The sequence below is a fragment of the Perna viridis genome, chromosome 1 (genome assembly GCF_037379345.1).
Source record: "Perna viridis isolate PV_CMFRI_1.1 ecotype Kerala chromosome 1, ASM3737934v1, whole genome shotgun sequence".
Lineage (NCBI taxonomy): Eukaryota > Metazoa > Mollusca > Bivalvia > Mytilida > Mytilidae > Perna > Perna viridis.
In genome coordinates, this window is record NC_142445.1 from 12,827,716 (window position 1) to 12,855,643 (window position 27,928).

The following is a 27,928-nucleotide window of genomic DNA, read 5'->3' on the forward strand; positions in this document are numbered from 1 at the left end:
ACGGTTGATTAGTGAAATTAATATAATACTTCTTTAAACAATATCAGATATTCGCACTATCAATGCATTTCATCAGGACATTTCAACACCCCGTTTAAGTCCTAAAAGAATATTTATTCACAACACGCGGGTGTAGGGCTGTTTTGGTGTTTGTTAATTTCCTAAATAATCTGGAGAGCTAGCTGTTCAGTTAAGTAAGTACGATATTATGACTTTTTCATGATAGTAGACACCATATAAAGTTATTTCTAAAATATCAAGTTTAATTCCATGTTGTTTACGCCAATAAACAACTTTTACTCCGAACTATATATGCTTATTAATTTGGTTGGAATAAACAATGATCTAATTCAAATCAGTTGAGCTTTTACTTTTAATCATTACCTGCTGTTCATTTTTATGCAATTACTCGAATAAACTACGCGTTTAATTCGATATTTAAGTTACTAAACGCACAATTTATCTATGAAAGAAAACCCTATGAGATTATGAATAGTCATAAATCCTAGAGAGGAAAAATGTAAGGAGGGACGTACCACTTGAAAGAGCTGTCTTCACATTTCATGCTGAGGAGGGTCCAAATATTTACAAAAAAGGGGGTAAAGAAAGGAGTTCCAATCTCTTGTTTGCACAATTTCGGCAAACTTCTATACACAATCTTATATACAAAAGAGTGCACAAACCCCCGAAATGATCATGTTTCCGTCACTGTTTCGAACATTTCAGCAGCTTTTATAAGAACGGAGCCTTTATTTGCACTACACCGTTATGGTGAAAGGGAGCCTTTTATAATTTATGGCCGCAGAAAACATTCTTATCCCATTTCCCTCTAAATGAAAACAAGACAAAAAACAACTCCGAATTAGACGAAACTAAGAACAGGTAGGCTGAAAATAAATTGTGTAATTTGACAGACAGTATCTATAGACTTATTTCTGCCATCGACAAGTTGAGCTGTCAAGATAATTATGTCAATATGTCGACAAAACTATCAGTACAAGTCTACTTAAAAATGTCGAAAAGTCGACTTAACGACATTTTATATCGACTTAACACGAAAATTATCTAGTTAAGTCGACATCTTTTTTTCGACAAGTAGACATAGCATATCTCAAAATCTCGTGCTTGGGTCGAGATATTGCTCACTACTGCCGTCGCGAAGTCAGGTTGTTGAGATACTTATATTGACAGGTCCTGATATATATGTCGACTTGTCGACTTGTCGACATATATAATTACCGGAACAAGTCTATTCATCCATCAGCCCATTATTATAATAAATTGATTCAGCACATGAGTAATTATTTTCTGTTGAAAAGGAGATGCGATAGTTTAACATTAGGATTTATCTGGAATCATATTTTTCTAATTATACTATACTGATTCATTTATTGCATATTTATTTTGTGAGAGGTAGAAAAAAAGGAACAGATATAGTGAAATGCAACAAATACATCATCGTATAACCTTTATAGAAAAAAGTATAAAAAAAAAAACAATATCGGATATGCATGAGCAAGCATTAGTGCTGAATAGTTAAACCAGACGTTTTTCTGGTACAATTTTAGAGTACGGAAAAAAAATCTCAGATATGTCCGGCAAGATTGCCTTCCTACGATGTCCACTGAAAGAAGGCTGTTTGTCTATTTCTAATGTGTTCGACATTGTGAAAAACTTTGACTTGAATCCCACCGAACACATTATCAAAAATGTTGTTTTCAAGGACTTAATTCTAATATACAAACGATCTGACTTAGTTGTGTTCGTGTGTTGCAAACATCTACAGCATAAGACTGAAACAATTTTGCAATGTTTAAAAAACGGAAAAACAGTTCTCACTGGTGACTTTAATAGCATCGCTAAAGACGAATTAGAAAAAATAAAACGATTCCCGATGGTAGATGTAGACAATCTTGCTAGTTACCTCCATGGCAATGTCAACTATGAAAAACTTTCTAGAATCAATCAAAAGCTTACAAATTTGGGATGCGACAGTAAAGATACGGAAACAAAGAGAGAAGTGGGTAATACACATGTATCAACAATTGCTGACTTAGAAAGCGTTGGTAAATATTTGGCACCATCCAATCTTACTAATGAAGACGTAGAACTTAATCGTATGGTACATATTCCCTTTTTAGATGACTACGATGCGTATTCAGAGATACATTTTGGTATGTACTTTTTATTACTATTTTATTTCTTGACTAGAAAAACAATAATGTTTTTAATGCGATTAGTCTTTAAGATTTTACTTTTCATCCAAATCTACGATTACATTGCATATACAAGCGCGTAAATACGTATTGGCTTCGGAACAGTGTGACAGTGACTGATTTGTGTACGCGATGCAATTTCCAATGCAATTGTTTGAAAGAATAAACTTTATTCTTACTAAATTGTATACAAGCAGTGAAAATTTGTGATATGACAGTGAACAAGTTTCACGTCTTTGGTCGGAAATCAACCCTTACGATGACAGGACAACCTGGAAAGTACGAAAGTTAAAAGAGCTTAAAAAACACCCAAGGACATCATTATTGTAAATTCTACTTTTTGTCATAAAAATGTGTGATCTTAACTTAGCAAGACGAGTATAAATTAACAGTACTTATGGGAATAAATGATAATACTGGAATTTTTTGCACATGCATACATGGGATAATTGCACTCAAGAACAAATACTGCGAACATCGGTAAAAATATAAAATTTAAGAGCCCTTTTCATTTTTATTTCCTCGTTGAATTATTAAAGGTTCTATATACATTTTAAAAGTCCATTTAACTGATTTGTTTAGATGGTAATTATCCTATTTTGAAAAGAACTGTGGAACTTGTATATACTCAATTGAATTGTTAAATCCGACATAATATTTACAACGTATTCAAACTTAAATACAGGTATTACATAAATGCATTCTTTTAGTGATGTTCAAATAGTTTCGTAAGTAGTCAAGAATGGTGTGAAAATAATTCATACGTCTTCACGATTTCAGAGTTAGAGGAAGAGTTGCCAGAGACAATGGCAGAAAACATGAATTGTGAGTGTTACACCAATACAGAAAATCGTCAAGTTTGTGTTATGAGATGTTTTCTACAGGAACGTTGTATTTGGGCAACAGATCTCCACACATTTCTTGAAAAGAATGATTTCATAACCAGAGATTGTATCCTGGAAGGTGGGAATGTTCAATCGGACGATTGCGATAATGTAAAACATTCTGATTTTATTGTTGTAGTTGTATGTAGACATTTAGAGCAGAATCTCCGAAAAATAAAACGATTTCTTCAAAATTTTTCAAGGAAAGTGATAATATCTGGTGATCTAAATGGTATCCAAACGAGACAGATATTTCATGAATTTAAACTATTCAAAACATCCGAAGTTTCTGAGATCACATCACACATAAGACAAACATTGAACGGGAATCAGTTGGAAGAAACAAACGTTCCAACAATGGATTATAACAAGACCACCAACTCCATTCGAAGTTCTGAGAATTCTGAAAATTTACAACATGCAATAGACGAAAAAACGATTCAACAGACAAGCGTGCCTCCAACCGACTATGACTATGATCATGCTACCAGCACTATGAACAATTCTGAAAACAGAATCAGGTATCGATCAACGGGGTTCGTCAAAGCCCATTCCCTACAGCCGTCCAAAGAGACAATCGGTACATTTGTTAATACTCGTGAATGCTTTCCAGTTGGTAAGTCTTCTTTGTTTTTATATTGCTTTTTATAGAGAAATATGTCTTCTAGTTCCTTCTTCTTGCTCTTCGTTCCCATATAATGACTAACCTAATAGTTAATTTAAACATGGCAAAATCAGCATAGGCTGTGACACAACTAAGGATGGTTACCTTAGTTACCCTACCATCGCACATAATTTTTGCTGGGGTACGGGTTACTTTAAATTTTTTTTTAGTTTTCCTTCGTTTTTTTTAGGAAGAATATTATACTTGTTGATTGCATATCAGTTTAGTATTGTAGATGAACAGATGAACCGCATTATCAATTGAATAATATTGCTAAATTTAGACTAAACAGCTCTATTACTACTCGAAAATTGTTTTTAAAACAGATACAAAATAGCAGGAACATTGGATTGCGTATAAATGCACTCCCTTAAAAGGATAAGCAACAAAAGGTCTTTAAAGGAATTGTAGCAGTTTCATGCATAGAAATATTACATGAAGTATTTTTTGCATCTCTTTCACGCGGTTTCTTTTCTAGTATTGGTGCGAACAGAATCAATTGACCACCTGAAGCGACGATTTTATACAGTTAATAGTCAGGAGAAAACCGATCTGATTAAACAAGTACAAAATGTGACTATAATTTCTCTACAGAATAGTTTTGATTTCCTTGGTCTCATCACTCTTCTCGGGATAGCCGAATACAATATACAGGAAAAAATTATTGCCATATTGAATCGTCTTCAGCTTGACGACAATATCATGAACAGGTGCTTGCGCGGTCAACATTTTACGGTGGTCAAATGGTTGGTAGGAATAGTAAAATCGAACTATGGTGACTCGCACATTGTGGCGAACATCCTTCCGGTTACGTGTGATTCAGTTGCTATTCTTTATCTCTCAACATTGAGTAACGCAGAGCTATCGAACGAAATGAAAAGTGAAATTGAATCATTTTGTTCAGAAGCGTGCGTGTCTGTTCGACACATAGCATCAACAAATGTAGGCAGCTCAAAAGACACACTCAGAAGCCTCATCACAACTTTACATTTACTTTTAACAGAGTTAAAATCCAGGGTAGGATTTTCAAACTCACTAAAAATTGGAAACTTAAACGATGCACTTATGATACCAGATAATAGATCCAGACTTCTGGAACATTTCCGCCACTCCATGTGTTTTCTGGAACAATATGCATGCTTGTTCTTCGTGGCAAACCAGGTAGGTTCATTTTAGAGGCCTTGAACTTGATCATACACACATTTATATACTAGTAGCAGTGTTAAAACCGGGTATGGTCAAACACAACTAATGCACCAGTGTATACAGCAAGTACCTTAAAAAGTCACCATAAGGTCTTCACCAAGTGTAAGCACACCTTTAAGCAAGCTCTAAAAGTCAGCGAAATCAAGAGTAATAATCCACGATAAAAGAACAATGACATTCCTAATAAACTAAAAATGCATGAAACCTGCAGGAACTCGCATCGAATTTACGATTTAAACTATAATACTTATATTATAAGTACACAAAACATAAGTTTCTGTTCACAGTTAAAAAAACGTGAGGTTTAAAAATCAAAGTAAAAGACACACGACAAGATTTTAAGCAATTTAATTACACGCACCCAATCATCATGAGATTACCGTTACCTTAGTGATAAATATTGTACTTTATTATTTAGGTTCTAAGGACACGAGACCTCGAAATAGCTGAGTTTTTCAGCCAGCTAATTCGACGACTACTACAAAAAGCCAAAAAGAAACAAAAAATAAATGATGTGTTGTTTTCTGCGCTCCACCTTGTTACCAAAACGGTAGTTTTCAAACTCGAAAATGGTAAGGTGAACATAGCTTTGAGTTTTATGTTTTATCAAAATGGTCAGTTAAAATAGCACTTCCATGAAAATTATGAAACAGCTCACTGATTTTCATGCTGCTAATATTACATAATATTTAAGTAGGCTATATTGGGCATTTTCATGCCGATTTCCATTCAACGGTGCATTTTTAGTGTCTTTGTTTAATTTGAAAAAAAGCCAAAATGGCATTGTTGCTGTACTAATATCACTTTCTTAACACTTAATTTTCTTCATGATTATAAATTTCAGATGTAGAGAAACAGAGTGCTTCGTTTGGAATCAGTTGGAAACTTGGGAAGATGCTCAATATTTTTCTGGATAATGACCGGATACCGGAGAATCACTGTTCAAAGCTCTTAGATTTGATTGAACCTCTTCTCTTGAATAATGATCAACAGATTGTTGTAAATACTGTCTATCTATTCAGACGACATAATACCAATACAGAAAATATAAGACATTTGTTTTTTAATGTTGTTAGCAAAAGTCTTGAAGTTTTGAATTTCAAAGCTACAGTAAACGGAAAATTTACACTTACAGACTCGTTTAAACCAAAATGGATGGAGGTTATGGGTTCAATATTTGACGGAACAAGCGTATCACTGATTATATTGATACCGACTTTAAACTGTGTTTCTAAGGGTGAACTCGATGAATACATACAAAAAGCCGACAAAAATGAAACAAATCAACATTTAAATACGCTTACAATTCTCCATCATTTAAATCAAAGTTCTACACACCGTAATATAATGCAGCTTCTCGCCTTTCAGCGTCGGCCACTACCAATTTTCTACGTCACAGAAAAGGCAGGAAGTAGTGAATTTCTGTCATATTTGTTAGATTGCCGAACAAATAGTGCCCATGCTTTAAACAAACAACAACAACTGAAATATACTTTAGATATTATAAACGCCGTCTCATTTCTCCACGATAAGAAAATTATTCATAGAAATATCACGTGTTCTGCCTTCAGTGTCCGTCTAAATAGTCAAACTTTGTTCCTCCACGATTTTAGCATTGCAACTCGTGTACTAAGAGAAAATGGAATTATATCAGGTAGGTCTATAACTCCATTTGCCAATCTAAAACTAAACTAAATTCTCGTATTGTGAATTTAACTTTAGGTGGATGCAAACATTTCACTTATCCAATATGAATTCTTTACCCTGAATATTATGCATTCTATAACAAGGATATGTTCAACACGTATTGGATATTCATTATTCTAATTCCAACTCATAGCACACTCAAATATCGCAACGTATAACAAATTAATGCAGATAGAAGCATGTATTAGTGGATAAGATAATGTTGTAAAATCTACTTAGATAAAATTTAAAGTAGGACCCATTATGACATCGATACACTTCAGATTTGGAAGATATTATGATACCTGTTTTGTGGTCAGCCCCAGTCAGCATATTGGAAGATAGATATGACAAGAAGACGGACGCATGGATGCTGGGAAATGTCATTTATGAGCTCTTCACTTATGGCTGTCATCCATACACTGAAGTATACAACACACCAACAGAACAAATTCTTGAATATGTGAGTGTCGGTATACAATAAAGGGCAATTACAATTAGGAAAATTACTTAAAGAAGAAAGGCAAGATGTATAACTGAACTACAATATTGGAAAATAGAAATTGTATGAAGCATCTAAAATTCATCATTTAACACACAAAATATTAAGTGTAAAAAAATCGATTTATTTGGTTATTCACTCTTTCCAGTTAATTATCCTATTAGTAATGAATGTTCACTTAATTTACATTATTTTTTTTACAGTAAAATGATTTCTATATTACGAATATGTGCACCTCATTAAGTTGATTTTCTGCAGATCCTCTTCAGCGATCTGAAACTACACAAATGGCCCTGTATACCGACAGAAGTTCATGCAGTTATACTAGGACTCACAAAATCCAATCCATCTGAAAGATTAGACATCAGTGCTGCCAAGACAAAACTATCATTAATGCTCCAGTTTGAAGACGAAAGTAATCAAGGTAAAGGCAACGGTTACAAGGGGTAATCAAATTAATATAATGCAGGGCAAATTTTCTCAATGAGTCAGAGAAAACAGGGCAAAAACTAAAAACACAATAGCTAACGAGACTACAAAAACACATTTTAGTCATCATGAACTCGTGGATCGTTATGATGTATCCATCAGCACCATGAAAACTGATTTATTCAAAGGGTCATAGTTTTCCTTTCCTCGTTTGCCTACCCCGGACTTGGTGGGTGTTTCTAGAAAAGCAGAGGACGCTTACCCTACCGGTGCACCTGGTCCATGCTCCCAGTTTTTAGTGGAGTCCGAGTTGCTCATTTACTTTTGTTACTTTGTATGAATGATTTTAGTTACTTTATGTTCTTTGTTGTGTATGTCTGTTTTCCATGTCTGGTCTTTGTCCCTGGATTACATTCTTTTGATTACCGCTATAACCTTGGTTCCCTTGATTACTCTTTAAGCTAGGTCTTGGTGTCCTTGATTATATGTTTAGTGCAGCCTGATTGTTCTTAACTCTGGTGAAACCACCTAGTGTTGACGAAAAAAACATCATGAGACGTTTGAATCATATTGTGTGTTGTTTATTTTTTTTTAATATAAAATTGATTTTTCATATTTCTTAAAGATAAAAATTCTGATTATACTATTGATGCCGTCCCAACGCAAGATCTCCCGCGGTTAGATGTGAATCAAAGGTTACCAGAAACGGTAAGAATATGGTAAAACATAAGGTATGTACTGATACCTAAATATTTTGTATCTTTCTTGTCGGCGATCTCCCAATTCATTTTCTCAAAGGCAAATAAAACAATAAACAATTTCGTAGCATTGTTAAAAACGTGTCCAAGTCTTCCTAATCAAGTGCCAATACCAGATGCCAAATACCAATGTTTCATAAAAACATCAATAATAGTTAACTATAATTTTGCATTTTTTAGGAAATACCATACCTCATTCAGCAAATAAAGTGTTACCATGGACGATCAATAAGTGAGTAGCACTGCTTTCTAATGCTAGTTAAAGGAAGTTGTATTGTACCAGGTGATATGTATTCAATTTCTTGCCCACAAGATTACGACAATGTTCCATTGAAGGCAATTAGGAGTATCGAAATTCTCACCAGAATGAAACAAAAGCAACATTAACAAAAAAATAAACTTGCGATCGATTGAGCATAAAACGTGATAGCGAACAGTTTTGACAATTTATAACAAGATGGAATTAGAGGATGTGAAAACAATTAGTACCGTAAATGCTATATATGTATATTTGAACTTTTTTGTCTTTTTTACACATTATCTTTAATTTAAGCCAAACATATAACGTAACTATGATATCAGTCGATAAAGAACATACATAACATAGGCTTAAATACCGTTTTCTTGCAACCGTGATTTACCATGGTTTCTTCTACTTAGTGAATGTTTTATACGTTGCGTATTTTAAATCAAATAATGTGCTATTTGCATCTAATATACCGACTTTCTGAAAGCATTAAAAGTTTCGTCTTTAAATGGTATGTAGGTTCTGCCAAACATGTTTATCTGAATACACGTCTGAGTCAGAGAATACAACGAAGAAGTCTAGCAATAACCCCTGTTGATGTTATACCACAGGATAAACCTAGGATTGTTAAAAGGGTAAAGCGTGTTTAAGGTGGCTTATGTTTGATTAAAAATGCACGTTTTTTTTTTGTATAAATACAGCTTTACGGCTTCTTTTATTCTAATAACATATGCTTGAGTGCAATTCAATAAAACTTAAGTTTCTGAATCATTTTGTATATTTTGAACGATCGTGCGCATGATAGCAACTCTGATTAAATTATGATGTCGAATTCGCCAAAAATGAAAAATCAACCAAACGCGAAAGACAAAATATGTCATAAGCATGCCAGCGGTTATGTATAAAATGAAAAATAGACTTAAAAATTCAATGGTTTGGAGGGCATTTTGCACTTAGCGTTTTATTGTTCCATTTCAGTTCGGTTTCCTGGACATTCGGGAAGCAGTTACGCTGAAGTTTTTACGATTCCTTCCGAGTATTGACGACGAAGAAGTTTTCCGTGATCTGCTGTGTCTGTTAAATTCGCCACAGAAACACGTCGTCCAAGCAAGGCAGAAACTATCAGAGAATATGTTCCCTTTTTATTTAGTAAGTGATATATTAAAAATCTTGTATAATAAACACACAGTGAGCTATACAAATGTGTAGTCGAATTATAATGTATAAAAGTTTAACTTTTGTAAGATATTAGTGTAATAGAATCTGCATGGCACATTGTGAAAAATGTTTGTCCACGACAACAAAGGACATATTCAATCTAATACATTGTCGTTATTTTTGTAGAAATACAGATGTGTTAGGGGTACAAGTATTCTAGATTTAGCGTTCACTAATGTGTTCGGTGACCCAACAATGGAGGGATACAAGTATATGCAGATAGTTCTCAAGGTTGTCTGTTTTGTCCAAGAAGTTCATAGAAGACGTATTATTCTGGGAGATATTTGCGCTGAACATATTTACATATCAGAAGATTATGAAAAGGTGAATACTTCTTATATAAACCTACATGTATATAGGTGATTATTTTGGCACAGTAAGTCTGTTTTGTTTGAATTCATTTGCTCAGTACATACATGTAACTGTCTCATAAAATTTAAAAGCTACATACGGAAAAAGGCAAAAGGCGTATCTTCTTGTCATAAACCATGATTAACTTATGCACTTGGTTGGGCATAGAAGTATTTCTTTAATCAAATGTTATATACTAAACCCTTCTGTTCCCTACATGTATTCCTAACGATTGCAGCTATAGTTTATATAAAAACGAAAGTATCTTTTTATTTGTAAAGGTATATATGCCAAGATTAGGTCGAATGTTGTACTATGAAGACCGAACCCAAGAGTGTCTGTCGGGGCCCATGTATTCTGATAGAAAACGTTGGTAAGATTTAATAATAATTTGTCATTCTGTTGTGTTAATATAGACTTATTAACATTTACATTTAAAGGACTTATTTTCTGAGGTGCTTATAATATTTCTCTATATTAGTGTTGTTCGAGAGAGCTGTGTTGTGAAACAGGGACCTTTTGTGAAATAAGTGATATACAAAGGAATCACAGTCGAATTACAGCAATCGAAATTAATGCATTCAAAAACTAGTGGTGTAAATGACACTAGGCAAAAAGTAACACAAACCTTTACATTTACGTTCACGTAAGAAAACATTAAGGAACAAAAAGGAAGCAGTTTTATCAGGAGCAGCGGAGGAGCAACGATCAAACTCTTATTGAAAAAAAATCTTTTTACTTGGCCTTGGCTTTGTTATTGAAACGTGTATTCTTGTCATATGAACTAGGGAAACTCTATATTTCAACAAAACTAGACAGTTTTTTGTTATATTCTTACCACAACTAGTAAGAGTGTTGATTTTGTTGGATATTCCAGTTTTGATGATTTCTACCATTTTTAGGACTCCTATAGAGGTTTTACAACACGGGCAATATTCATTTGAAAGTGATATCTATCGGCTGGGTATGACGGTATATGAGTTCTTTACTGCACTGGATATATACAGGAGCGATCCAATGGCTGATCAACTGAGCTGTGCACCTTTTGCTCATATAGCTCATAAAGATGTAAGTCTGTTATAATACGAATGGTTTATTGAAAGATTTGCTCAACTTCACACTTTCATCTAAACGATCGGGAATAATTGGTTTAAATAAGACTGCTAGAAGCCAGTGTTCTTTTCTAAAACATTTATTAAGTTGCCACCTTGTTTGCCAACCTTTACCCAACCGTAACGCAGCGATAAAATTCCAGAAATGAGTTCAATATGTGTTTATTTGATATGTTATTTTTCCTTGTTTTTTATTCAGTAAAGGTTATCTACATTACATTGTTTTAGCTACTTAGTGTTTTATACAACGGTTCTGTGCCACCAAGACCTAAACTTTGCCCTGATTGGTTATACATGGTTCTATTAAAATGCTGGGACCGAGACAGAACGCGAAGACCGTCAGCTTTATGGATTGAAGAGGTTATAAAGAGACAGCTCGGGTAAATTGACAGAAAAAACTTTAAATGACAAGCAACATGTTCTTATTTCAGAATACATGTGTCAAATGTGACCTGGAACTTTATTTTTATATATCGACTTCGATTAATATGAATAGTTTTCCTAAAAGTACTTCAAATTATATCTGGACTTCGTCGAGCTCGTAAAGCTCAGTAAATGGAAAAAGAGGAAAGTTTTCGATTTCCTAAAACAGGTTTTGTAATACTAAAGTTGGTTTACAGTTACAACATGCGTGAAAGTATACATCAGAAAAAAAAAAATCGGTTGCAGATTTAACACGAACCTGGTGTGCTGTTCGGGGAGTCAGTAAGGAGTTTAGTCACAAAGTAATATTTTTAAGGTCTTGTTATGTGTTTGTTAGTTTCCAAAACGGTGCTACTTCTATCTGATTAATAATTGAATTGAATCTCTGGAAGTCGTTGTCTGAGCTGTTACGTCCTTTCCATTTATTTTCTTGATACCTGTTAATTGAGTTATTAATGATGGATTTCCATTCACATTTCGATGTTGGAAAGACCGGTCAGTAAAAAGCTTTGAGATATCCATGAAGTTTATATGTTAATAATACTTTAAAAAAACGTCGGAAATAAAACCATGGTTGCTACGTTTTGTATCAATAAGAAATGAGAAAAGACGAATAAAAAATATCTGTTTTCAAAGGCAACCGTCACTTAAGGTAATCAGTTTCTGTAAGAAGAGGGGTTTCGTTTTCTCTATTGCGATAGTAATTGGATGTAGTCCCAACATTGCTTGACACATATCTGATCTGGTTTTGATTTAAACCGATCGGCTCAGTTCAGCAATCGTAATGCATGGTAATTTTTGGGAACCCAACAAATCATATCGATTTAAGTTAATATAGGGGCTCCGCAAGGTGTAATCTTAAATATGGAACATGTGTATCGTTCGGCAAAAATATTTGAAATCAATTTAAGAAAAGTCTTGGTCAGCACGGCCAAAAGCGCAGCGTGTGATAATCATATGCTGACCCATTTTAAGATAATCATATGGTCGAGCACCATATGATCATTATTGTGATAATCATAATTTGAAACATAATCATATCACGCTCGATTCATATGATCATGTGTTGCATATCGTATTATTCTCTTGTGGCACTTTTTGCCATTTACACCAATCAAAACAGTATTATATTCTAATTTAATTTTGGACAGAATAATAGGACATTTCTTTTATACTTTAGTGATCCACTGACCGACATTGATCATTCACTGTTTACCAGACAGTTAGATACAGAGGTAATGGAAATAACGCGCCAGGAAATAACCCCACAGGCATTACACACAGAGCATGTTTCCGATATACCATTAGCAGATTGCAACAAACCGAACGATTCAAATTTTATTTTATCCCAAAATAAATACACACGAAGTGAACAAAACCTTCTAAGCCATCAAAGGTTTCCATTTACTCATCATGCATGGCGAATCACTTCACCGCCACATTTACCTAACTTTGTAAATATAAACAGTGCATCGTCTTTATATGCAAATAACTCCGATATTAGGTTTAAATCAACGAGTTTTCAGGAAAAAGATAGCATATTGGAAATGCAGTCGTCCAAAGATTTGAAAGGTGACAATGATAACCAACATAGACACTGGAATCCGAGCTCTTACACTCAGCTTTATTTACCGGTCGAACAGAAACTACAAAGGCCAAATAACTCCCGACATTGGGTAAGGGATGTATCTAAGCTGACTGATGATGCCATTGGTGTCTCCAAAGCACTATCGACTCTCCCTTATAATCAAACATCAATAGAACAAAACAAAAGTTTTGTTTTAGACGAACTACAACAACGAATCACTCGAGGAATGCGTGATAGAGAAAGTAGAATGATAAACAAAAGTGGTTATCACATGACAGGTGACAATACTGGTGAAGAATTCGTATGAAGAGTTATGGAGTTTAAAATTAAAGTCAGTACTAGATAAAAAATCATATTTCTTAGTCAACCTGTTTCTGAGCGCAACAAAAAGAGCTACTGTGAGACGAACTCTGGTGGGAAATATTGAACATCGGACCCATTGAATTTAGTGTAATGTCACACAACATGGACGATACAGCTATAGCTCTGAACATTATCTCGTGCAACTCCGATAGATTCTACGACTTGTCACCCGAGGACTTGGATCTATTCAGTTTTGTGTGTGCAAAGTACATTTATTAGATCTGTCAAAGTTACGGACTGTAACTTACAATTCCCTTATCTATTTTATGTATTTAATTATATAGTAAAAAAGGAACAGATAACCATAAACTTATTCCACTGAACATTACCAAATATATATATTATAAGTATAAGATACAAGGGCTTTTTTGCTTTGTTACTTTTATTTTTTATTCATGTATTTTTTCTTTCTGTTAAATCAACAGTTTTGCTTTGTTTTAATATTTTCTATTTTTACTCCCTTATTCACAATACTTAATTCGGATGCTTCATTAGGTCACTATGGTAAATTTCTTATTGGTCCTCTTTAATTCTTGTTAATACTCGCATAAGATTTAGTGACATTTTGTTTTCAAAGTGCTTAATCATACCCTTTTGACTATTTTATGCTATATTCGTTATCGTACCAATGCTTGTAAGTATGAAATGTGTATAAAAAATACACAAATAATTTATTGCACTTTCCAAGTATTTATACCTCATAACCTCAAGAAATTACTGTCAAAGTGCTTGTAAAGTTTGCCCTTTTAAGATATTGATAGGTCAAATTTAGTTGAAATGCACTATGAAAAAATGTCGGAAAATTTTCCCGAAGTTTTTCCTTATATAAGCAGTCAAAAAAATATCTTCGTCACCAATGCTTCAGGAGAAGTTTAAATAGCTTAATAGTTGTGTTCTAGATATGAATATGTTTGATGCAAAAAAGATCAAATTGAGAAATATGATGTGCCACCCTTTGCCTGATTCTTACACAGAATGGTACTTAAGCTGGTTCTTGGCTGACTACCGTTACACTACATAGAATACAAGCGAGAACCAGTTTAAATGGTACTTAACTACATTTAATAACAAAAATCCAGAATAAATCCTGATCTTCGGAAAGTTATAGTGAATATGAACTGTTCACCGTTTTGTAACTATGACTGTATTGTGAAAAGAATTAACAAAAAAAGAGCGTATACTGTTTGCCAAGGGATCCTGTTGGCGTTATCAAACTGAGGAAGATTTCCTACCTATCACATATTTTTCTGGAATAAAGAAAAACAAAACTTAAATGTTTTGTATTGGAACTTTTCAAATGTGAAAAAAAAAACGTTTTGATTGTTTGATTCCTAATAATGAATAATTTCTAAATGAATCTTTTTACCCTACAGTGAGATGTTATAAAGTGAGTTTCAATACCTATCTACATTATCTGATTTTTTTTTAGGGAATGGCTACTTTGCCGTACCTGTTTACAACATATTCTACTTCTTTTTCTCAAGTTGATCATTCATCGAAGGTATAATTGATTTTATTATACTAATAATAGTTTATATAAGAATTGAATTTTATTGCTGAATATCTATATAACATTACAACATATAACATAACCAGAATAACTTACGGTTCTCCCTGTTGTGGTTCCATTCTTATTTTATTAAAAAAAATCACAATTTCATTAAGTCAATGGCATTAAACGAGATCATATGGCAGTAGATATTTGTTTCGAAGAAACCGATATTTGAAATAGAGCATGATTCAGCAGTAAAAACTATATACATGTATATCATAGTTGATCTTGTAGTCATGGTCTTGTCAAAATATATCCATCTGAGGGAAAATTGGGTAGGTGGAAAATGGATTGATTTACACAGACTGCGTCCTAGTGACAATTTTCGAACGCGCTCTACATCTATTACATGTACTAGTTCTCTAAGACAAAATAATAAGCCAAAAATGATATCATAATACATGTATATGAATGGTTTGTTTGAAGATATATAGCTTTAACATGTTTCTGCTGTGTATGATAAAATGTTCATAAAAATATCAAATTGAGATTTTCCTCAAATAATTCCCCAACTAAAATTTGCTTATAAAAAATTGTAGATTTGAAGAAAAATTCAGGGATTTGAGGAAATTCCCAAAATGAGAATTTTTAAGTGAAACCCAGGCCAGGGAAGAATTGGTTGACACAAAAAAATAAATAAAGTGAAAATGAAAGAAAACATACAGAGGCCAGAAATTCCTGGATTGGGACAGGCGCAAAAAAAATACGGTGGGGTTAAAGTACTTTGGCGTGATCACAACACTTCCCCTTTAAATTCTGGCTTATTTCTATTTAACTGTATAGTATCTTTTCTGTGGAAAAAATATTACAAAATCAAAACACCTAAAAATCAGTTAAAAAAGGTCCGAGTCCCATGTTACAATGAAAATAAAGAAACTGAGTATGAATTACACAACTATACAAACTTAGGACTACTATCAGTTAACTGACATGCCAGCTCCAGACCATTTTAAACCTACAAAATGTTATGTTCCCATCGTATGTAAAATCAATCCAAATTCTTCCCATGCGGGCTTGAGGATCATGGTATATCATGAGTCATACAATAAGGACACCAGCCATTTCATGCCAAAAACTGCGTTAAGATATATAGTGTTTTAATTTCCTATGATCGAATCAATGCTAATTCCCTCCCAAAAGTGCTATCTTTAACGATTTGACAACAATATAATAACTATATCCCTTACGAATGAGCCTATTCAAAGGTTTAGTTAACTTATTTGGTGAGTAGCGAGTTTTCCGTGCTTTGTGTAGAATACTACCTTAAAACAAAGAGTGAGAGATACCTGCACGTAATAATTCTTTACAAGTACATTTGTATTTGAGAGTGCGTTCATAGTATCGGTTGAAAAAAAATTGTGCATCTTTTTAGTATCTTGTGATATCGAAAATCTTGATAAAGTAATTTTTCGGTTATATAAAGATTCCTTTCGTTAAAATCCGAAACATTGTTACAAATACGAGCAAATTGGAACCAATTGTGATATCTTAACACCATATAATAGTAATAAGAGAATTTCACCATCTAAAAACGGATAGTTGACATTAAAGAATGAAAAAATCATTCATTTGATCCTAAATTTAAGTACAGAAAGAGGTCTGCAATAAGTGGTGCACAAATTGTCCCCATGGGAATTCCAATAACTAGACGATAAACAGTTTCGTCAAAGCGTATGAAAATGTTGTCTAACAAGTGCTGTGGGCATATCAAAAGAAATCCAATTGACGTTGTTTGTTTATATATTTATCGTTCCCAAAAAATGATCTGTAAGAAGTCGACCCAAATATATTAACATTTTTTCGTTTTTTACTATTATAAGCGACAGTAGAATTTTTTATATTAAAAATAATTTTCTAATGTTAGAAAATGATTTTTTAATATTTAAAAAATCATTTCCTTATATTAAAAAATCAATTTCTAATATTAAAAATCGTTCTTTTATATTTTTATATATTAAAAATTGAATTTCTAATATTAAAAAAATGAAGAAAAAAAACATGAACTTTTGATATTAAAAATATGTTTCAATATTAGAAGTTTATTTTTTGGCATTAGAAAATCATTTTTTAATATAAAAAAAATAATATAAAGCATTTTTGATGTATAAATCGCGCCTAGTACTAAAGTTCGGTACCTTTATAATCACGCTATGCGGAAAAAAAATGCGTTCGAAAGATTAGGTCAAATATGTATCATGCTACAAGGGAAATAACTCCAAACCTCATGGGTGTTTAAGGTAACCAGTCTTCTTCGTTTTGAATTGATTTGTTGCTTGCAAAACATTTTGAATGAAACGCGTGCGGTTAGTCCAAACGATAAAGTATATTATGAAATCCCGTTGTCCTTTTTTAAACTATTTTACATACTGCACCTGTCTGCCTATCCTGTCGGACTTTTTACTCAGGGACATGGCAAAGTATTCGAGCACCTGCAAATTACCTTTACTTTCTATGTAAATTCATACTTTTAAAAAAAGTTGACTACGAAATAGTTCCTGGATCTCCTGTACCGAATCTCAACTGATTTTGAAGAAATTTTTATCATGAACAAGAAAAATGATAGAATTAAACTTTTGTAGTTCTACAGTATCGTAACTTCAGAGGTGTTAAAGAGTTACATACAGGAAAAAAATCCTGTGTCATATAATATCAGTTGAAAAAAGTGTAAAATTGTAGCATCATTTTTGTGTTGGTAATTAAAGTGCCAAAATTCATTCATTTTAGTCAGAAAATCTTTTTCAAAGCAAGGAGTTTTAAAATATAGAAGGATTGGAAATTTGCACACTTTTACATAATATGTTAATAAATATGTTGTAATCAACATGCAAGATTACCCGCGATACATATCGTTGATGCTGAGTGTGCTCTGTTAATGGTGTACAATTTCCACCGCTTCAACATTTCATCATGATAAATGTATTCTGATGCAAATGGTTTGAAAAATAAAAATATCCCACTAAAAGTTAAAATTAGTTTAAAATTGATCAGAAATGGTCTGAGGGTGTATACAATAAGTTTTTCAACCGTAGTTTTCCCTCCTTTTGTGATAGCAACTTTTTTTATATGCTTTGGTTTTGACTCCTGACTGCATAGCCCCGTCTTCGAGGACGATTTCCCTCCTCATTTAAAATTCAAACTCCTTCTTCAAAGTCAGAACAATCATCATAAAACTTGTTTCAAATTGATCAAAAATTATCCAAGGGTGTATATATATGGAAATTTATAGCCATAACCTTCCCTTCTTTCTTTCAACTCTTTTATTTGACCTAATTTTGATTATTCAAGGATTTGTATAGTAGATATATAGCAAGATTCAAACTGCTCTCTCATGGTCCAAATTTATTGACTTCAAGCTCATTTTGTTCATAAAGTATGGTATTTATTAGTGTTTATAATACATTTTTTTTTAAATACGTAGTTAATCTGCATTAATCAATTTTTTTAACTGACTGAATATGTACTTCAAAATTGTGACATTCTGTAAGTGAAGGCTATAATGCTAATTTAAATTTCAAACTCCTCCCTCAAGGTCCTGACCTTTGTCTTGAGGTTGACATTTTTCTATTACTGAGGTATTGATCAATGTATATAAGAAATTTTTACGAAAACCATCTGCGCTTTTCCAGGTGTTTCGATGTATTGAGAGTATTAACCAGCAATTACAAGACACTTGAAATATAAGTGACAAGTATGATTAAATCTTGCCACACGAGATATTATGAGAAAGCATGAGATTCCAATCCTGTCTATCATAAAGATCCTTGTTCAGATTTTAGGGGAAGTTTACTAGTGACCTAATACTTTTGGCATGTCTATAGCACATTCAGATCTGGCTCACCATGTCAGTCTGGTAAAATTCAAATTTTAGGGAAATTTTACTAGTGACCTAATATTTTTGGCATGTCTCTATAGCACATTCAGATCCGGCTCAGCAGGTTAGTCTGGTAAAATTCAGATTTTAGGGAAATTTTACTAGTGACCTAATACTTTTGGCATGTCTCTATAGCACATTCCGATCTGGCTCAGCATGTCAGTCTGGTATACACAGCTGTGTCAGTTTGATTGGTTATACATTCTGGTCCTTAAATGCATGCAATGTCAGCCATTGGATGGTGTTGTTATACCTATTGGCACCTTGCATAAGGACTAGCTTCCCTATTTGTCTGTTGTTTGCTATTTGAAATCTTTAAGTAATAAATCTGTATTTTTGATGTTGAGGTGTACACATATTTTAAAATGATGAAATTATTTACCTTGCAAACTAAAGTATATGTCTTCTTTTTTGTGTAAAATGAAAATTGCATACCATGAAAATTGTTTATATGATGGTGGTATATTGAATTGTTGTTGCCTCAGTATGAGATTATTTCATATCTGATATGTTCCTCACCCTTTTAATAGACAGCTGAGATGATACAATGTACAAACGGATTGTTACTAAAGGACACTTACCTTACTGTTACCTGAAAGTCAAGCTGTAAGTAAACTCTCAGCATTGTTTTAAGTTAGAGTCAAGCTGTAAGAAAACTCTCAGCAGAGGTATGAATTATAGTCAAGCTGTAAGCAAATCATTTGAAAGATTTCTTAGTATAATGGACATAAATGAAATGTAAGTTGTGATTTAATATAACTATTCAATAATTTTGCAGCATAGGTATACTTTTTTTAAATATGTAATAAACACACCATCTGGCATCAAGCAGACATTAGTCATACCTGTCAGGCCTCCCACAGTAGGGAAGGGGGACTCCCTTGAAATCAATGAAAAATGTAGAATTTCCAATATCAAAATGTAAGATTTGTTGGAGGTTTTTGTTAAAAAATTTAAGTAGCTGTCTTTGTAAGAATCATGCAAAATCTGAAAAATGTGATACACCCCAAAAAAGGGTACATATTTTTATTTTTGTAAATAAGTTGTTTTATGGGTCTATACTATGAAATATGTAATTATTCATTCAAATCTGCCTGCTCTTAGGAGGTAATCAACATTGAAAATCCAGTAGATTCTATTGTATTTGAGCATCATTTACAGAGTTATCTCCCTTAATTTTGAAATCTACTGTGCATTCTATACAATTTTTATCTCCTGATAGCACGGGTTATATGAAAAACCACGTTAATTTCTGTTTACAATGACATTTCAAACAAAATATTAAAAATAAAAATATGTAGGCTTTATACCCATGAATCACATTTTGCATGATTCTTAGCTGGAGTGCTACTTAAATTTCTTGTAAAAATACTATATAATTGAATTTTTACATAAAAAATTTGCTTTTATGTAAAACGCTCCCACATGAGACTGTGTCAGTGGGATGTAATCTCCAACATGAACTGCTCCAAAGGTTAACGTATATAATTAGTAATATGTTGAGAAGGAGAAGAACAAAAAAGAAATATACAATATTATTTAATCAGTGTATGGTATTGATTTGTATCATGTAAATATGTTATGTTTGTTGAATTGCAATATTTTTTAATATGAATTTCTTATGATGTCTATAATTTCATGTCAAATAGATGATTTTTAAAGAAAATTTATGCACTAAACAGTTAGTTTTGCCTAACTTATCCAAATCTCATGAATTGATATTTTTTTATCATTTGTTTCAAGCCAAACAAATGTAAGTTGTACGTCTCCTATCATAGAATTACTACTATTCAAATAATGAACTCAGTGTACACAACTGTACAATGGAAAGTATTTGTATATACATACTGTTACAGGGAATTTGAAAATGAACACAGTGAGCCTGAGATAGAGCCAGCAATGTTCAAATACATTATAACACAGGCCATCCAGTCATTACATGGAGAGGTATATTCTTACTGGTCATCTAGACTTGTTTTTCATAAACTTGGGTGCTTTCCATAATACACAGGCAAAAATTTTTCATGTGAAGTTCATGTTAATCAAGCTTCACATGAAATTCATGTGAACTTCACATGAAATTAGCATGATTTTTATGTGAAATTCACTTAACATGACTTTCATGTGAATAATTCACATGATTTTCATGTGAAGGCTCCATTCACCTGAATTTCATGTGAACTTTATCACAAAGTTTATTTGCTCGATTGAGGTAAAAATCGTGAAATTTGTGTGAAAATCATGTGAAATAATTTTGCCTGTGTACAGTTTGTTCCACTAGAACCACAGAATTTTGTTCCATTACTGGTTCATGCCAAGTGGTTTGTCTCAGAAGACAAACCAGATGATCCAGAAGTAGAATTAGAGGAAGTTGGTTCATACTGGTTAATATAAAAGAAGGCAGGTACGAACCAACTTTCATGAACTCTACTTCTATTAGTCTGGTACATGCATGTTGTCTTAGACAAACCACTGGGTACAAATCTATAATGGAACAGAAATTTGTGGTTCAGGTGGAACAATACCCATAATGGAAAGCACCTCATGTCTGAATAGATGAATTAATGTAGCAGTTATAATATTAGTCTGAAAGCCAGATTGTGAAGAATTCGAGCACATGACAATGACAAACAAGATATGTTCAGTCTAGTTGGCTAATATATCCCAGTATCATTAGATGTATATATTAACTTGTCTTTTAAATACATATCAATCATCTTTTGATTCCTTCTAATCTACTTTTTGTTTCAGACTGAGCAGCATTTGTCATTTTTTTATTCACAGATTGGTGCCAGTAATAATGTTGATGTGTTAAAGTATCAGAAAAGGAAATTGGAAGCAATACTTAAAGTTCATCATAGGTATGAAAATAACTTATTATATGGCCGTGTATTCAATTTAATCTTAAACAGCATGTACAGTCTGTTTCTATTCTACCTCCTGTATACAAAATTTAGAGGATATATAGTAATGTGTTGTCCATCTGCCTGACTGTCTTTTCGCATACCATGTAACCCCAACTCAAACTAAACTGTTTAATGGAATTCAGTTTAAACTTACCCTTTAATTTGAAAGTTTCGCAAAATAAATAGATGTGTACGTCATGAGCAAGATAATTTTTCCTGATGTTTCCAACTTATTGGTATTACTTGTATCAATCGGTGGGTTAACTTACAGGTTTAGTAGTCTAAACATTCATTTCTCTTTATCTTTTTTTTTTAGGTATGTCATACCTTATATCTTTTGTCTATAGATTTTTATGATTTTTTCATATGTTATATCAGTGAACAAACTCCAGAATTTCAATTAAAAAAGATTTTGAGATAATAGAGTCTTAATATTGGGTATTCTATTCAAAGATTGTAAATACATTAAAGAGGGAATTTTCTATAATTCTTGAACAACTGAAAAATTGGTCTGTTGTATTTCCATTAAAAAGAACACTTATCTTACATTTTTATGGATTCAGAAAGAAAGTAAGGGGTTGTCAGGCATTTTCAGTAGTTAATTAAAATGCCAAAACTTCCATTACATTTTTATACAACATTTTCTTGTCAGTTAATTATCTCCCTTATGAAGCATCTTGTCAGAATAATTGTTTGTAATAATTTATGTAAAAAAATTCTTACTTTTAAAAAATAACAAATATCAGGGCTTTACACTATTTGCTCATGAAAGATAGATATTTATTTAAGATTTGTAACATGTCTGAAAAAGATGCTCACTGAAATAGATATGATCTGTCTTAAACTTGTGTGTACATAGACAATTAAAGTTTCATACTGTCAGACTTAGATCTGTTCAATTGTGACACAAAATTTTTATTAGCATACTACAGTTCCATATTTAATTTCTGTCTTAGACTGTAAAACAGTGTAGTAATTTCTTTGATAATTAATTATTTGCTGTGTGTTGATATTTTTCAGTTTCCTAGTTATTTGATTGTAATTGGTATGAGTTGTCTCTCTTTAATTCTGTTGTGAACTAGGAATGTTGGAAAGGCATTGACTCTGAAGAGATCTTTCTGTCCTTTTGCTAGTGCACACTAGTGTGTGTCTGTCCATCTTCCTGCCAAGCATCAATAATGTTCTTGTGAAAATTTTAGAATCAGTGTCTTTAAGTGGATTTATCCAACTTGCTACAAATCTACTCATTTTAAAATAATTCTATTGTTTCAGTGTCATAGGTCAAGGTCACAAGGTCAATTTTTTAACAATAATGAAATGTCATGTTTCTCTTTGCTCTTCTCATTTTTCTTATTTTCCAGGAATGTTTGACTTTCTATGACTTGATGCTTATATATGTAAAGAAAAGATCTTTAAATACTGAAATATTAAATTCAGAAAACTGACACAATCACTACAAAATTATTTTCAACAGTTTGTTATCACATATAATAAAGTGATACACATTTAACAACCCATTTTACACAAGTTCATATCTTTATAAAAATAGGTTCTAAAAATATTGGTGCATTTGAAGTGCAATTAATCAGATCCAGGAATTTCTATTCAGTTTTCAGTTTTATTTAAGCAGAAACTTCTATGTCTGATTAGGTTGATTTGTATTGCAGTTTTATGACAAAGTTATGGAGTTCTTTGACGTTGCACAGCAGCTTCCATGGACAAGTCTGTGCTTTTAGAGTTCTTCAGGTGATTATAAGGAAACTTCAGCATTGATTTCATATGAGAAACCTTGATTTTATCATGAAATGTAATTTGTACTTGGTACATATGAACTCTTCTTGATCAAGTAAAATATTCTCAGGGTATGACATAAGTTTATCCTATTGCCCAGGACAAGTGAAACTACCATTCAGACAAGTAAAAGTCAAAATTATACTTGCCCGGAGGACAACCTAGATTTCAATTTTGATAAGTAGAATTTTCCTCAATGTGCCTGATAGGACAAGGTTCATAAAATGTTAATGTCATACCCTGATTCTGAAAAGTTTTGAATTTTAATTTGGTCTTAGAGTACTGATGAAATTCACAATCCACATAAAGTTTTACTCACTTAAAATTCTAATTATTTCAGCTTGAATTAAAATTATTGAACATTTTGTTTTTATATGACTGAAAAACTTGCCCATATGGCATGGCAATGTTGTCGTCTATTGAGTCCTCCATCTCCATAGACACTTGGTTTTCATGTAAAAACCTGAGTACTGAGTCATCCATGTCTGTGGACACTTGGTTTTCATGTAAAATATGAGTACTGAGTCATCCATGTCCGTAGACAGTTGGTTTTCATGTAAAATATAAGTACTGAGTCATCCATGTCCAAGGACACATGGTTTTCATGTAAAAACCTGAGTATAAGCTGATTGGTCTTCATTAATTTTACCCTGAGATTCCATAATCTGGTCTTTATTGACTATACCCTGGGACTCCTTACCTCTTGTCTTTATTAATTTTACCCTGAGATTCTCTACCTCTGGTCTTCATTAATTTTACCCTGAGATTCCCTACCTCCACAAAAGGTTGGAATTGATTTTGGGTAAAACATTGTATAAATTGCTTATTTCGCATGCATTTTCAATGGGGTTCAATTTGAAGTCTTAACTTTGTGCAGTTCTTTTAAATGCTAATTATAAACTTGTACTTAGATGTGTGATTATGTATATTATTTTCAAATTGGTCTAAATTAGGATCAAAGTACAAGTTTAAATGATTTCGACAAAAATTGAGTTTGTGAGATTCTTTCATATACCTATTCTGTGTACTTTCATTTTTACTTATAAACAAAAAAAGTCCAATTTCAAATTATTAAAAAAATTTAATTGCAATCAATCTGTGTTAGAAACCAATGCTATGGTAAATGTAGTCCCAATTGACATTCATAGTTGTATAAGGCTTACGATATTGGTCTATAGGTGTTTGAGGTAAGACCTTAACATTTTGTAAATTATATACCAGTATTTATTTATTTGCAGGTATCCTCCCATCTAATGGCTTTATCTGCTAACAGTAGAGAATTAGATGTAACCTGAGAGCAGTTTGAGTTGTGGATATACAGTATAATTAACTACCAAGCTTACTGAAGACATTTTTATGATACAGAATATAGAAGTGAGCAGTTCCTGATTTTTGTGATACAGACTATAGAAGTGAGCAGTTTCTGTTATCTGAATTATTTGAATGACAGACCTTTCTAAGATTCAGAAATAATGACAGTTTTGTTACTTTTGTATTAAAGGGTACCAGTTTGTAAAGTAACTTGATATACATATATTGTTGAATGTTTTTGAATGGGATATTTTATTAATGGACTTAATATTTACTCATAGAAAGATCTGTTACTTGTTACAGCTTTGAGAACATTTTGGTAGGGCTCCATCTTGTTGATTTGCATGTAACTGAAAAGTTTAGTGTTGGGTTTCCCTTTATTTCGTTGTGAAAAATAATTAAATTACATAAATGGAAATAGCCAAACCTAAGAGAAGAAAAAAACACACACCTGCCAAAATTCCTGAATTATACCCACTAAAACTGTTTATTATATTCAATTAATTTCAACTAACATTGTTTTCTTACGTACACATTTATCAATTGGAACATCACTTTACCTTTTCTAAGGAAAGATTTAATGACATTACGATTGATATATTGGTTTACTGTAAACATATTAATTTTCCCTGTGTACTGAAAAGCATGTAACATAGTACTAACAAAACTGTTTTTTTAACATTATGTAACTAATCATTTACAAACTTTGAAAATTGATACCTGCGAAAATGGTCACTTGACAGAATTTGTGAAAATTAATACATTTACAGTATATTGTTTGTTAAACATTACAATAATTGAATATTCCCTGAATTGAAATTGAATTATTTGTACTGGTATGTACACTGAAAGTTTACAGTAAACTGTAAAGAAAAAATTGTAAAAAATTTGCTGTAATGAAATGAAATTTAAAGAAATAAATTTAATCAGTGATTCTGTTTTTTTTTTTTTTTTTTTTGTAAATCACCTGACCTAAATTGATTGTTGGTTGTAGATAGATCTGTTACAGTAGTCTTTTTACACTGGTTTTTGTAATTAATACCTTGACTTGACAATTGATGAAGGAAGTTGGTATTGGTTTGCATCTGTCCTTTCTTCTTTTGTGTGTCTATCTTCTACAGAAATTTTGTGGGAAAGTTTTGTGTCATTTTGTATAGACAAATTCTACAAGGGTTATAGGACTTTGATGTTCTTGTGCTTCAATAACCAGCAATGGAGGAGATATGGTATAATGTGCATTAGTTCGTAGGGCCAATTGTTCTGCCATTTGTCTATCCCCTGTTCTTTAGAAACTATGGATCAGAATTCATTGAAATCTTAATTGCTTCTTTATTAGATGATGCCATTTTGCACCTTTTATTTCTTTTTTTTAATCTGAGTGACTTTTAGGTTTTTATGATGCAAATCCTTGACTTCTTCATTCACCAAATGGAAACTATCTCTCCATCCTGAACTCCTCTGAAATCATTGAATGAATTCAATGAAACTTTCACACTTTTTGAATATCCATATGAATGACTTTTTAGGCTTTTATGATCCTTTTTGGTATTTGTATGCAAAAAAGGATTTGTGGTTATCATGGGACCTGTAATGACTACAATGAGTATGTAACTTGCTATGTATATATATCCAATGAATTTTTTTTAGTTTTAGATGAATATTTAAAAATTTCCCTGTTTTCCAAATGTCATCCCAAGTAATTTCCCTGTGACATTGTGGGTGTATTTTTTACCATATCCGTTCTCATCATATTTCATATGTTCCTTTTTGGATTGTTATATTAAGGTTAGGTTCTCAAAATATGAGTTTTTTCCATTTTTAGTCTTAAACTCTTTTGTAATTGTCACTTTGATATGAATTCTGAAGTTATCTAGTATATTCATTTACCAGGGTAATTTAGTTGGAATTGATTTTTAAATTTATTTTTCAGCAATGTAATAACTTCTTATTATATGTTTGTTTCATATTAAATTCTGAGTTTTGAAGTCGTTGTCTAAATCCCAATTCACTTTTGGAGATGTGAAGAAAGGGAGGTATATAAAGTGAAGGCCAACAAAAAAGATGTGATTGTTGTAGGTTACCCTACCTACCCTATTTTTTTGTCCAACTCTAGCACATTTTACTGTTTGTTTGTTTGTTTTTTTTTTTTTTTAAAGAAATGCTGCTAAACTATCATTTTTTAGTTGAGCGCTATTAAAGTAAATCCTCACATAAGTGTCTATATAAATTTATTGAAAAAATATAATGATTTTACCTACCTACCAACCCAAATTTTTCATCCAATGTTATCTTAAACCGATATATTTTTTTCCTTGGCCTAAGTTTTCCATGAGTTATACAGCCTGTTCTAATTATCAAGGTGGCCAATTAAGATTCTCATCAATTTAGTATTTGAAAGTTTGCCATATTATCTCATTCGAAAGGTATTGATTGTTATTACATCAGAGTTGGGAAAAGTCTTTTTTTGTAAGTTTATGGTTGTCAAGTCCTGTAGTTTTCAATCTTCATCCCGCTGGAACTTTGTATAGATGATCAATTTATTTACACTCATGGATTGGGATTAGATCAATATTGTCTGGGATATGTTGAGGAGTTCATCATAAAGTTTGAAAATTTTATTGAGATAACTTTATTTACTGATAAACACAAATGCAAATGGGTATGATAGAGATTTGTGGAAATGGTTAAGAAGACAATAACCTCACAATTTATCAACATGGTCACTGTCAATACTCAAAACAAGGTTCTCTCAAGTTTGTCTATGGTGAAAACAAACCAAATACATTGAGTACAATTTCTTTAACCATCCTACAGTAATTTAAATCAAAGTATTCATGTAATGAATCAATT

The 27,928-nt window shown here is 32.3% G+C and overlaps 2 protein-coding genes across 4 annotated transcripts; both read left to right on the forward strand.

Annotated features, from left to right (window-relative positions):
- The first annotated feature begins 104 nt into the window (after positions 1-104).
- Positions 105-13,593, forward strand: LOC148627306 (uncharacterized). 2 transcript variants are annotated; one of them, XM_088571271.1, is made up of 17 exons: positions 105-194; positions 1,569-2,174; positions 2,997-3,716; positions 4,243-4,925; positions 5,389-5,542; positions 5,815-6,624; positions 6,941-7,119; positions 7,417-7,582; positions 8,213-8,295; positions 8,526-8,577; positions 9,112-9,227; positions 9,571-9,741; positions 9,937-10,134; positions 10,443-10,534; positions 11,064-11,229; positions 11,502-11,653; positions 12,877-13,593. In XM_088571271.1, exons 2-17 carry the CDS (start codon positions 1,592-1,594, stop codon positions 13,589-13,591), a joined length of 5,040 nt encoding a protein of 1,679 aa, XP_088427397.1. In that variant the 5' UTR covers positions 105-194; positions 1,569-1,591; the 3' UTR covers positions 13,592-13,593. The 2 variants fall into 2 exon arrangements, with proteins under 2 accessions (XP_088427397.1, XP_088427398.1); XM_088571272.1 differs by lacking the exon at positions 105-194 and having other exon boundaries at positions 347-2,174.
- Positions 13,594-14,574: 981 nt separating this feature from the next.
- LOC148627307 (ribonuclease P protein subunit p14-like) lies at positions 14,575-27,902 on the forward strand. 2 transcript variants are annotated; one of them, XM_088571274.1, is made up of 7 exons: positions 14,575-14,694; positions 15,077-15,148; positions 19,601-19,676; positions 20,927-21,017; positions 21,855-21,931; positions 23,644-23,722; positions 25,006-27,902. In XM_088571274.1, exons 3-7 carry the CDS (start codon positions 19,618-19,620, stop codon positions 25,060-25,062), a joined length of 363 nt encoding a protein of 120 aa, XP_088427400.1. In that variant the 5' UTR covers positions 14,575-14,694; positions 15,077-15,148; positions 19,601-19,617; the 3' UTR covers positions 25,063-27,902. The 2 variants fall into 2 exon arrangements, with proteins under 2 accessions (XP_088427400.1, XP_088427399.1); XM_088571273.1 differs by lacking the exons at positions 14,575-14,694; positions 15,077-15,148 and adding an exon at positions 17,364-17,436 and having other exon boundaries at positions 25,006-27,901.
- Positions 27,903-27,928: the final 26 nt, after the last annotated feature.

Bases quoted from the DNA above. Each gene is read 5' to 3' on its own strand.
- LOC148627307 (XM_088571274.1), top strand. From the start codon at position 19,618: ATGTACAAACGGATTGTTACTAAAGGACACTTACCTTACTGTTACCTG. The intron at 19,677-20,926 runs GTAAGTAAACTC...ATACTGTTACAG, and splicing joins TGTTACCTGAAAGTCAAGCT to GGAATTTGAAAATGAACACA. The intron at 23,723-25,005 runs GTGATTATAAGG...ATTTATTTGCAG, and splicing joins GTGCTTTTAGAGTTCTTCAG to GTATCCTCCCATCTAATGGC.
- LOC148627306 (XM_088571271.1), top strand. From the start codon at position 1,592: ATGTCCGGCAAGATTGCCTTCCTACGATGTCCACTGAAAGAAGGCTGT. The intron at 6,625-6,940 runs GTAGGTCTATAA...GATACACTTCAG, and splicing joins AGAAAATGGAATTATATCAG to ATTTGGAAGATATTATGATA. The intron at 7,120-7,416 runs GTGAGTGTCGGT...GATTTTCTGCAG, and splicing joins CAGAACAAATTCTTGAATAT to ATCCTCTTCAGCGATCTGAA.